At 24.1% G+C, this 13,850-nt stretch overlaps 1 protein-coding gene across 1 annotated transcript; it reads right to left on the reverse strand.

The window, feature by feature from the left end:
* Positions 1 to 3,662: 3,662 nt before the first annotated feature.
* LOC101504582 (F-box protein At1g80960-like) lies at positions 3,663 to 6,264 on the reverse strand. Its single transcript, XM_004514970.1, has 3 exons — positions 5,928 to 6,264; positions 5,335 to 5,732; positions 3,663 to 3,968 (listed from the first exon to the last, which is right to left on the reverse strand). The coding sequence occupies exons 1-3, from the start codon at positions 6,262 to 6,264 to the stop codon at positions 3,663 to 3,665; spliced, it is 1,041 nt and encodes a 346-aa protein (XP_004515027.1).
* Between the last annotated feature and the right edge of the window lie 7,586 nt (positions 6,265 to 13,850).

Here is a 13,850-nt window from a genome sequence, read left to right on the forward strand (position 1 = left end):
TCTTTCATGAATCTTTTGAATTCTTTTGAATTTGCGTGATATTTAATAATAAATTTAGAATATAAAATGTATAGTATAGTAGTTTTTAAATTTGATAAAATAGTTTTTGAAATCGATGAAGTGAATTGTTTCTTTAATTCCTACATAAATTTTATATTTTTTTAAATAAATTATTATTTTTTTCTTCAATATTCTGAAAATTTAATTGAATTCATTGCTCTAAATAAATTTTATATTTACTTGAATAAATTATTTGTTAGACAACTTATAATCAAAATTATTAGGACGGGCAACAATTATTTATGAGAATTTAAAATCGGAGTTATTAAGACAAATCTTGTATAAGAGAATAGAAATATAAATATACAAATGTACAATTTGTTAACTATTTATGAGTGAATTTAAAATCGAAGTTATTAAGACAAATCTTGTATAAGAGAATAGAAATATAAATATACAAATGTACAATTTGTTAACTATTTATGAGTGAATTTAAAATCGGAGTTATTAAGACAAATCTTGTATAAGAGAATAGAAATATAAATATACAAATGTACAATTTGTTAACTATTTATGAGTGAATTTAAAATCGGAGTTATTAAGACAAATGTTATATAAGATGATAGAAATATACATATACACATACAAAATTAAGAAACATAAACAATACAAAATATATATATGCATAACAAAACAATATAAAATAACAATCATAGATTGAAATTTTTTTACCAATTCAAGTAATTAATTCGTGTGAACACATCGTTAGGCGCAACACGAACAAATACATAGTTTCACCAGGAATATTAATCTTAATTCAATAAATAAAAGCTCACGAATATTAATCTCAGTATTATTCCATTGCATAAAAGTTTTGTTTAACATTGAGGAGATCAAGACAAAAACCACATTCGCACACCTCTAACAACCAAATTCCATGACTCATTTCTTGGAGAAATTGAAGCAACAAAATATGATTTTTGTTTCAGACATTGGATAAAAATGAATAAGAAAGCTTTGATAAAGAAAGCTTAAAAGGATTGTGTATACATAGATAATATGAATGATATTTATAAGGGAGACGCAAGAAATGAGAGAGTACCAAAGATAGACTGTTAACGGAGTTTTAAAAGAATTCGTAAAATAAAATAATTTTTTTAATTTAATTAATTTGAAGCGGGTGGTTGCTAAAGTAGTGTTTAAAAAACGAGTTTTAAAAGAATTCGTAAAATAAAATAATTTTTTTAATTTAATTAATTTGAAGCGGGTGGTTGCTAAAGTAGTGTTTAAAAAACAATTACAAAAACTGTCAAGTCGTGGTGTTAGTGACTGTATTTTGCTGTTATTCTTCTTTTTTAACTGAAGTTTTGTTTAACATTGAGGAGATCAAGACAAAAACCACATTCGCACACCTCTAACAACCAAATTCCATGACTCATTTCTTGGAGAAATTGAAGCAACAAAATATGATTTTTGTTTCAGACATTGGATAAAAATGAATAAGAAAGCTTTGATAAAGAAAGCTTAAAAGGATTGTGTATACATAGATAATATGAATGATATTTATAAGGGAGACGCAAGAAATGAGAGAGTACCAAAGATAGACTGTTAACGGAGTTTTAAAAGAATTCGTAAAATAAAATAATTTTTTTAATTTAATTAATTTGAAGCGGGTGGTTGCTAAAGTAGTGTTTAAAAAACGAGTTTTAAAAGAATTCGTAAAATAAAATAATTTTTTTAATTTAATTAATTTGAAGCGGGTGGTTGCTAAAGTAGTGTTTAAAAAACAATTACAAAAACTGTCAAGTCGTGGTGTTAGTGACTGTATTTTGCTGTTATTCTTCTTTTTTAACTGACCACTAAATTCTCAACAGTTAAACCAAGTAGTGGTGTAGTGTATTTTTAATCCATTCTTTTTATTTTTATTCTTTTATTTTTTTAATTGGCCACTAACTTTTCAACTGACGCATGTACAAAGTCGTGTAACATAAGTTTAATTTTATTCTAAAAAAAGAGATATTATATTGTATAGATTACCTTTCAATTGGCCACTCAATTCTCAACCGTGAAATGTGAAATGTCAGGTCGTGCATTATATTTTATTTTTAATTGGTCATTCACTTCTGCATTTCTCATGTAATAGAAGTTTTATTTTTGTCTTAAAAAAATCTTTTATTTTTAATTTATTTTTCTTATTTTTTAATTGACCATTAACTTCTCAACGGATACATGTCAACGGATACATGAAAAAACTGTAAGTCGTGGTGTATTGTATTTTATTTTTAATTTTTTAATTGACCATTAAATTGTATCGTGGACAAAGATCGTGATGTAACAGAAGTCTTAACACTCTAGTTTGTTGACACGTGTCAAACTTGCCAATTTATCATGTTTGCTTTATTATAATGTATAGATTTAAACTATGTAATTTTGGACGATTTTCATTCTTGATAATTTAATCAATTTTGGATTTTAAATAGTTAAAACTTTGTATTTATTCATTTGAAATAATACAATAGAGAACTTTCTTTTAGTCTCTCTAATATGAGATATTAAAAATATGAATAAATTTTACGGAAACTAAACCAAAAAACAAGATAAAAAAAAATTTAAAAAAAAATCATATATTTACAAAGATTAAAATAAATATAAAAAACAATATTTTTTACGGCAAAAAAGTAAAATATTGTATATGTACGTAGAAACCAAAAATATATGTAAACTTTATTTTATCTTATTCATGTTATCAATCCTTAATAGTTTACCTATATAGACACAATTTATGCATAATTATAAAAAAAAGGCATACCAAATCTAAGATGGTGAAATAAGATTTATAGAGCAATTCGGTAAGAGAACAACTAACATTTGATAATCTTAATTCAAGAGTCAAGCATTAGTATTTTTAAGAAACTAGCAGACATCTTATCGTATTTAATATACTTTTCAAATTCATCTACCTATGGTCTGTTAAAAAAAAATTCATAAGAACTCAAATTTACTATTCACTCTATAACTCTTTTCTAAAAATCAAATTTTATACCTACTTAGTTACATATATTTTCTCTGTCATAACATTATTCATGCAAATTTCAACCATTAACATCCAACGAAGTAAACAACATGTCTCTAGGATCAAATTGAGCAATAAAAAAAAACAGAACTTACAGATTTCATATGCTCAAAAAAATTCAAATTTAACACATTATACCAACACATAAATTTGCAAACAGAAAAAAGCAACAACTCATTTAAATAGAACATAATTATAAATAAGTAAAATAAGTCTCGTATTACAAACATTATAAAGAATATTGTATTGCAAATGTGTTGCATTCAATAATGACATCATACAATCTTTCACTTAGACATCATTTTCCTTCCTAAATCTCATCCATTGACTTGCAACTAATTAGAAAATATGAATGGTCTATATCATATCAAAATAAATATTTATGTGAATTTCACTAAATTAAATAGGTCTCTGCATCTCGCTTTCTATACGAAGAGATCTATGTAGATCATTTTTTCTCCACAATAAATGTTATGCTAAATACAATTTCTCAGTTAATATATTTCAATCATTTTTTTTTGCAAAAAACAATGGTTATAGATTGGATATGTGATAACTTCTTGATTTCAATGTTTAGAATATGACTATTCTAGATTTTTGACTTAAAAAGAATGGAGAGATTAGTTGAAGCTCTTCTTAGTGACCATAAATATTTTCCTTTGTTCACAACTGTCGAATCACAAATTACTTGCAACTTTTTCATCATGTAAGCTCTTGTAATCAAATGCTTCAAAAAACTTATTTCCAGTGCTTTGCCAGTAAATCTTTTCACTGTAACAAATTTTAACTTCATACAAACAAAATCAGGCACTTCTCGATTCTCCCAGAACATTGAATTAGGAAATGGTAGAGCACAATCATCAAAAGTAGCGGTGAAAACTGATGATTCCTCTACCTGAAAAAGGAAATTACATTCCAAAGGTCATATTCGATGAAAAATATCATTCTCTAATGTGTAGTAAAAAATTAATATAGTATTAAAGATTAAAGTATAACAAGATAAATAGTCACATACTGGTATTGTAATTTCAAGAGTATTAAGATGGAAGCACATTGTTAGTATGTAAGAAAATGCCAAAATATCTCTTACGTTATTCAAATCCAAATCAATCGACAAGGTTGATAGATTTCGAAAAATATTAGCTGGTTTACGTACCTACATTGAAGAGATAGTTAGCACAACTACATATTATAAGTATAGAAAAATAAATCATAATCCTTATGAACAAAATGAACAAGACACTATAATATAATTCAAACATTAAACAATAATTATACATTATTTTATCCAATCCGTAATCAAAGCAAAATAATAAAATTTTGAATTGTATTTTAAAGCATTCATTGCAAATGTTTTAAATGAGTCTCACAATCTTCAATATGGTGGAAAATCATTGCTACTATAAGCACTATTATACGTTGAAAAATATATTTTTTTACTGTTTTATTAGTTGTGATTATAATAATAAATAAAAAATTGTGAAATAAGTACTTTTTCATTACCTTCATGTCTTTCATATGTTACCCTTTAAAAATTTTAACAGCAGAAGAAAATGTATTAGTTCTCCTACTCTAATTTATATGTGTTAAGATGTGTTTCATTAATTCTAAGTGCTATTCGTATGTGTTATCATTAATTCTAAGTGATATTTGCAGCGCCTGTCTTTTTTTATCGAATGCTGATATTTAACACTATTTAATTAATTTTCTCTATTTATGACTAGTGTTAGTAGCGACATCTTTTTAATCAAAAGCTGATATTTAACATTATTTAATTTATTTATTTTTTCAAATTATGAATAGTGTTAATATGTCAATGTCAATGTCAATGAATATGTTCATAGCAATTTAATTTCATATGTTATCACATTATAGGTCTAATTATTTTAAGTTTGTGTTTCATATTAACTCAAGCAAAAGAATAGTTAAACTAAGAAATTCAAGAATAGTTTTTTGGTTTAAAATAAGAAGTTTTTTATTAAAAAGAAATTAAAAAGTTACCACTGAAATTTCAAATAGCAGAAACTTACATACTTTGATTATAAAATCTAATCAAGAAATTGATCATAACATAGTATATATTATTTTTAGAATGAAATATAAACAAAAATAATAATTAAAAAGTTGAAGTATCTTGTCTTAATTTAAAATCAGATGTCATTTTTATTATAATTTATTCTAGAGGGAGTAAATATATTAAATATTATTTTGAAAACACAAACTCTAACCACATTAAAATAATAGAATAGGAGATAACTTACCAAAAGGTTACTGCAATTTTCAAAAATTTCACGAGTTTGTAGAATATCTTGAGGATCTGAAAGAGGATCTAAATTGCAAGTATAAGAGAAATTCCATAAGTTCTGAGAATAAATTCTAAGACCCTTTGGAGGGCACCTTAGAGAATCAATCACCAAAACATGAAGCTCCTCAACATTAACATCTATCTCTTCAACATCCAACAACAAAAGCTCCAAATATTTAAGATTTTTGTTTTCAATCTTGAGGCTATCGAAACCATCTGACTCAATGAGACAAAACTTCTCTAAACCAAAACAATTTTTCAAAATTCCATTGATGATACTATCCACCATAGACATTTTCTCCAACTTCAAAATTTTCAACTTTTCACAACTTTTAAATGCAGGTAAAACCGAATCTATAAGTTTGTAGTTAGTCAACTGAAGTGAACACAAATTTGAAAATATCTTAGGCTTAAATTCATCACCAATCATAGTTAAACAGTGACACTCCAAACTCAAAGAACTTAACTTTTTTCTCTCCACAACAAACTCAACCAATGTTTTCAAATGTCCAATGGAAACATTTTGATGAAGATGTTTGAAGCAACAACTAATCAAATAATCACCAATATGTTGATGCAATATAGTGTTAACAATTTCACTATATTTCTTAGCATGTTCTTCGGTGGCTAAGGACTTCAAAAATTTATTATACGAAATTCGGTTATAAACTTTTGGTAAGGGTTTCAACATGTGAGTCCAATCAAAATCAAAGTGAGAAACATTATTTCTCAAATATATCCATCTCTTTGATAGAACACTTGTTTTTACGGCATCATCAATCGAAAGAGAAGAGATTATGAGAAACAAAATATCATCTGGTAGTTGACTTATGAAATCTACTATTTCCTTTCCATTCACTTCCTTTTTTGATGATTGTATAGACATAACTTTCTTCACCCGGAAATTGAAATTTTGATTGGTAACGTTCACATAACCTATTTTTGATGAAAATATTAAGAACGTAATAAATATAAATATAAATATAAATATAAATATAAATATAAATATAAATATAAATATAAATATAAATATAAATATAAATATAAATATAAATATAAATATAAATATAAATATAAATATAAATATAAATATAAATATAAATATAAATATAAATATAAATATAAATATAAATATAAATATAAATATAAATATAAATATAAATATAAATATAAATATAAATATAAATATAAATATAAATATAAATATAAATATAAATATAAATATAAATATAAATATAAATATAAATATAAATATAAATATAAATATAAATATAAATATAAATATAAATATAAATATAAATATAAATATAAATATAAATATAAATATAAATATAAATATAAATATAAATATAAATATAAATATAAATATAAATATAAATATAAATATAAATATAAATATAAATATAAATATAAATATAAATATAAATATAAATATAAATATAAATATAAATATAAATATAAATATAAATATAAATATAAATATAAATATAAATATAAATATAAATATAAATATAAATATAAATATAAATATAAATATAAATATAAATATAAATATAAATATAAATATAAATATAAATATAAATATAAATATAAATATAAATATAAATATAAATATAAATATAAATATAAATATAAATATATATATATATTATCTCTTATAAAAAAGATATAATGTTTTTTGTTACAAGATATTATCTAATTTGTAATTTAAATAGTCTAACAATAAGAAGAAAACAAGATCTAATCACGTTATGATCTTATTTTCCAAAAAAATTAAAAAATATACGACTTTATTCGTTATTTGTTTTTCAGACAACAGTATACTAACTCAAATTTGTTTTGAATGTATATTTTATTTATTTTTAGGAGTGTATTAATTCATTAAGATTTGAAAGAATTTAAATAGATTTATTCTTTTTATAATAAAAAAGTCTTGTAGTGTTCCATTGAAAATTTAATATAATAACTCAACAGCTAACTCCTACCATGTCTCCCCCTATAATATAATAAATTTATATTTTTATATTTTTATTCTTTGTGACTCAATATTTAAGAATAAACGACTTCTAAAATTTACTCAAAATGCTTATCCCAATTTTCTTTATTATTTTTCTAAAATATTTCTTTCACAAGAACTATTTCTTACGAAGAAAAAGAAAGATACACTAAATGTCTAAACATAATTTTACATCAATAATAAATGGTAATAATTGATTTCATTATATCACTACATATTTATAATTTTTATCATTAAATAACCACTTATTTAATTATTTGTGTTTATTGTTAATATAAAATTAGTTACATATTGTGTCATCAAACCATTTTCTAAAAATATATGTTAATATGTAAAAGGATTATATAGTTTTGGTGTAAGCTGTTTTCCAAATTTAGTCTTTCTATTGTTGCTTATCTCTCAACAACTTTATTTTTTTAAACAAAACTTATTTTATAAAAAAAATAAATAAATAAACAATTGAAGTAGACTGTAAATAACAATTTTCTGGCAATATATTAATAATACATTAATTATTTTGTTCCCGCTGGTTTATCATTAAGATATCTTTCAAGAGATGTATGTGATCGATATAGTTTTGATCTTAAGATACAATGTAGTAATATAATAGCTAAAAAGTGTGTACCTGATATGAAATATATGCCTTGGATGGCTATGGCTGGAAACTCAGAAAACTAAGATTAGCAATTTAATAACAATATATATATACACATTATATTTTATAAAAAAATATAATATCTTATAGTCTAACGATAAAAACGAAAAAAAATCTAACCACCATATGATATTATTTTTTCAAAAAAAAAATTGGATGAATTTTAGTTTTGAACCATATTTTAATTGATCTCTATCTTTTTTGTTTAGAGTGCATTCAATTAGAATTTAAAAAGATTTATTTACTTTTTTTATAATGAAAAAGTCTTGTAAGATCAAAATTTTAATGCAGTAACTAAAGAAGATATTTTTTTTATCATTCAATATTTGACACATCATCACATTATTTTATAAATAAATAAAACAATCTTCAAAATTTACTCAAAATTCTTATGAGGAAAGTTGATACAGTTACGGTAAAGACATCATCCAATAAGAAGACATGACAAGATAAATAGTTGAGTATGAAACTATGTTACATTGATAATGTCTATTAAATTCAATTCTTATCCCATTTCTTTATTTATTATTTTCCAAAAACATTTTAATTACAAGAACCATTTTTGTTAAAGAGAAAAAAAATAGATATATTGTTCTTATAGATTAATTTTACACTCATAATGAATAGTAACTCTTAATTTCATCATCAGATATAATTATAACTTTCATAATTAAATAACTACTTAATTAATTATTTGTGTTTATTTTTAATATAAAAATATTTTGTTGACTCTGTATGATCATTAAACTATTTTTTTTTTAAAGTGTGTGTTAATATATGGTTATCTCAAAATAACTTAATTTCTATGTATTATTGGTATAAAAAATTTACACTATAAATCATTCAAAATCAATCATATTTGTGATTATTAAGGAAATGAAAGTAAAAGGATTAGCTATATATAAAATAAATAACACTGAATGAACAAATAAATAAATCTATAGTTATATATAAAAATAATTACTTAGTTTTTGTGTAATTTTTTGTTTTCCAAATATATTATTCGGGTTGTTTATCTCTCAACAACTTTATTTTTTAAAACAAAACTTCTTTTATTGTTTGGATTGGTAGACGACGTGATAAATACTACTAAAAACTTACTAACATGTGAAGTTATGTCGATTATAACAATATTGACATTTAAGTCTTAAACAACAAAACTACTTTAATTACTTTTATTTCTTTAGTTACTTATAATTAATTGTGAAAAATTAATGTTAACTTATATATATTTATTTCTTGTTTTTAAAATATAAATATAATAATTTTTATGAAAAGAATATAATGATAAAAGTATATTCAAAATATAAAGGAAAACTAATTTTATTATTATTATTATTATGTTTGATAAAACTGCGATATTGTTCCTACATATCTCCCGGTGCGATGGAGAAATGAAAATTATGTAGTTTTTTGATAAAAAAATGCGGATGTGTTAATTGTTTAAACAAAATGTGTTTGGTTACAATAAAAAGAAATTGTTGATTTAATGAAAGAAAAGAAAACCTTGAGTCTGATAATTGATTTTGATGAAAATGTTTGGTTTTTTTTTTTTGGATTTGGTTAAGAAAATTTAATATCACCAATTTGTCACAACTTGATCTTCTTAAATTATCACTGACAAGATGTCACATCTCAGTCGATCTTATTTTATTAAAAGGATAATTATTATTTAGAGTTTAAGATCATCAAGGTGTCGTATCTCAAACATCTTAAAACTAAGCTTGGCAAAATGTAATATTTCAACAAATCTTTTTAGCCACATTGCTTTTGAAGAACATGGATTTTCATTTTGTTAAAGATGATAATGATAAATCTAAAAATGAATTTTGAATGCTTATAACTTCAATAGTGGTTGGTATTGATTGTAGTTTACATTGATTTATTTTTTATTTTTTATTTTAGTTTGATTTTTATTCATTTTTCTTCTAAAGTAGAATTTCAAACTCTTCTTATGGTTTTTTTTTATGTATTAATAACATTCATTTGTATTTATTTAGGACTATTTAATTGGGATGATTTTTATTCTTGATAATTTAATTAATTTTGGGTTTTAAGTAGAAAAAACTGTGTATTTAGTCATTTGAAGTAAAACAATAGAGAACTTTGTTTTATTGTCTCTCTAATATGAGTTATATAAAGAATAAAATGAGTATGAATTAATTTTACAGAAATTAAACTAAAAAACAAGATAAAAAAGTAAAAATTCATATATTTGTAAAGATAAAAATAAATATAAAAAAGACAATATTTTTTACAACAAGAAAAGTAAAATATTGTACATATATAATAACCAAAAAATATATGTTAATCTATTTTATTTTATTTTATTTTATCTTATTCATGTTATCAATCCTTAATAGTTTATGCATAATTATACAAAAAAAGCATACCAAACCTAAGATGATGAAATAAGATTTGTAGAGCAATTTGATAATCTTAATTCAAGACTCAAACATTAATATATCTAAGAATCTAGCAGACATCTTATTATATTTAAATTACTTTCAAATTCATCTAGCTAGAGTCTATATTAAAATAAACTTATAACTCAATTATATGACACATCACACACTTATGTATCATATCATAACATTTATTCTTAAATCTCATCCATTGACTTGCAACTAATTAGAAAATATGAACGGTCAATATCATATCAAAATTGACATTTACGTGAACTTCACTAAATCAAATATAACTTCTTGATTTCAATATGACCATTCTAGGTTTTTGACTTGAAAAGAATGAAGGAATTTATTCCTGGTGACCGTAAATCTTTTGCTTTGTTCATAATTGACGAATTACAAATTACATACAACTTTTTTATCATGTAAACTCTTGTAATTAAATGTTCCACAAAACTTAGTTCTAGTGCTTTGCAGGTAAATCCTTTCAGTATAACAAATTTTAACTTCTTATAAACACAATTAGGGAGTTCTCGTTTCTCCCATAACGTTAACTTACGAAATGGTAGAGCACAATCATCAGAAGTAGCTGTGAAAACGGATGTTTTCTCTACCTGAAAAATAAAATTACATTCCAAACATCATATTCAATGAAAAATATATCATTCTCTAACGTGTAGTTAAAAGTTAATATAGTATTAAAGATTAAAGTATAACAAGGTAAATAGTCACATACTAGTATTGTAATGTCGAGAGTATTAAAATGGAAACACATTGTTAGTACGTAAGGAAATACCAAAATATCTCTAATGTTATTCAAATCCAAATTAATCGACAAGGTCAATAAATTTCTAAAAATGTTGGGTGGTTTATATACCTACATTGAAGAGATAGTTAGCACAACTACATATTATAAGTATAGAAAAATAAATCATAATCCTTATGAACAAGACACTATAATATTATTCAAATATTAAACAATAATTATACATTATTTTATACAATCTAATCAAAGCAAAATAATAAAATTTTGAATTGTATTTTGCAGCATTCATTGCAAATGTTTTAAATTAGTGTCACAATTTTCATGTTTTAAAATTTTGAATTGTATTTTGCAGCATTCATTTTTTTAAAGCTTTTTACAGTGCTTTACCACAAAGCGCTTTAAAAGGCTTCTTTGTTTCATTATGTGCAAGCGCTATGTGATCCTTTTACATGTTATATATAAAGCCCTACTACAACGTGTTTTTGAAAACCTCCTTATTTTATTTTTCAAAAAGCTTTTTACAACGCTTTTCCACAAAGCGCTTTAAAAGGCTTTTTTGTTAAATTATGTGCAAGCGCTATGTGACCCTTTTACAGCGCTTTTCCACGAAGCGCTTTAAAAGGCTTCTTTGTTTTATTATGTGCAAGCTCTATGTGATCTCCTTATTTTTTTAAAGGCTTTTTATAGCGCTTATTGACAAAAGCGCTGTAAAATTACAAAGTTTATGTTCTGATCAGTTTTTGTTAAATTACAATATAAGTTTAGTTTTTGTAAATTACAATATAATTAGTTAAATACCTATATATATAATTAGTAAAATACCTATATTTGGATTTGTTTTTTCTTCCAAGTAATTAGTTACATATATATATATATATATATATATATATCACTGCTAAATTACATGATCAGATCATATTGGGATGATTAGTTAAAGTTCAAGAAAAATTCTCAGTACACAAACAAAGCTTTTTCAAGTTCAATATAAGCAGAAAATCAGTTCAGGCAGGTGAAGCTAAGATCAAGCTAAATATAAGTAGAAAATAAGTATAAGCATAAAATCAAATACACTTCAAGCTAAATACTAAAATGCTCAATTATGGCAGATCAAACAATTAAATTACATGAACTCAGTTCAGATTACATGGCATATATAAAACAATTAAACACGTTAAGATGTCCTTCTTCTTTTCCTGGTGGAATTCACATTTGTTTGACCATTAACGATACGAAACGATGGATTAATCCAAATTCCCTCATCATGATCATCTCTAAGATATAAACCATCATCAGTTGAATCAATTTCATGTGGTTGTGATGTTGCAAATAAAAGATCATTATCAACACCTTCATCATTATTGTTATCATCACTTATTTTATTGGTCAATAGGACAACATACCATTTATCATCACCAGAATCAGTGACATAAAACACTTGTTAAGCTTGCGACGCTAAAATAAAAGGTTCATCTTTGTATCTCACCCTATTAAAATCGACAAGCAAGAACACTGACTCATCAATCCGAACGCCATTATTATTATCAACCCACTTGCAACCAAATATAAGAACACGAAACATTGTGTAGTCTAACTCTCATATGCGCTCGATAACCCCAAAATATGATAGATTTGCATATATTGGGTTTTTGTCTTTTGCACTTGAGACATGCATCACTTCAGCTACGAGAGTTAGTGGCAGAGCTTGATAAAAAAAATTTGGGGTGGCCGACATAAAAATATAGTATATAAATTAAATATATAAATAATATTATATAGTAAAAAATTAAATTGTAATAAATTAAATTAAATATATAAATAATATTGTATAGTAAAAAATTAAATTGTAATAAACTGAAGTATCAAATAATTTAGGAAATATAAAACATCTTATATGGAACAACAAAACTAAAACACAACGACAAAAAAACTCAAATAAAAATACAACAAAACTCAAACACCTTATGTTCAACAAAAAAGACTCAAACATTCTATATGAACATAAAATCAAACACCTTATGTGCAACAAAAAAACTAAAATAAAACTTTATATAGACATAAAATCAAACACTTACGTGCAACACAAAAACTCTAAACAAAAATCAACAATAACGTCTAATTAAAACTCCAAATCAAAGCTTCAAACTTAACACTAACAAAATAAATTTTAAATTTCATGTTAACTGAACAACATAAGCAAAAAGTAGAATTACACAAAAATATGGGGTACTGCAGTATAAGTTAAATTCTTAGGATTGATAAAACTCGTGAATAAGTTAAATTCTTAGGATAGATAAAACTCGTGGAGAATTCAAAACTAACATAGGAGCACTAACTAAGAAAAATTGAAATCAAAACGAACTAACTAACAGAATTCCAAATCAAAATTAACTAACAAAAATCAGCACTAACACAATAGAAATTCGAATCTTTTGAACTAAGCAGCGACGCGATGTGGAGACAGATGTAGTTGCGGCTAATAGAGAGGCGAGAGCGGCCGTGGAGGCAGTCAAGCAGAGGCGGCCGCAGGCCCGCAGCAAATAGAGGAGAAGATCGTAGAAGGACCGGTACAGGTAGAGGCTGCGGTGGCCGCGGAGTCAGAGAGTGAAGGAGCCGCCGTGGCTAGCTC

The sequence above is a fragment of the Cicer arietinum genome, chromosome 6 (genome assembly GCF_000331145.2).
Source record: "Cicer arietinum cultivar CDC Frontier isolate Library 1 chromosome 6, Cicar.CDCFrontier_v2.0, whole genome shotgun sequence".
Taxonomy (NCBI): domain Eukaryota; kingdom Viridiplantae; phylum Streptophyta; class Magnoliopsida; order Fabales; family Fabaceae; genus Cicer; species Cicer arietinum.

Bases quoted from the DNA above. Each gene is read 5' to 3' on its own strand.
- LOC101504582 (XM_004514970.1), bottom strand. From the start codon at position 6,264: ATGTCTATACAATCATCAAAAAAGGAAGTGAATGGAAAGGAAATAGTA. The intron at 5,733-5,927 runs GTTGTTGCTTCA...ACAAACTTATAG, and splicing joins TATTGGTGATTATTTGATTA to ATTCGGTTTTACCTGCATTT. The intron at 3,969-5,334 runs GTAAGTTATCTC...TTCCTTTTTCAG, and splicing joins AAAATTGCAGTAACCTTTTG to GTAGAGGAATCATCAGTTTT.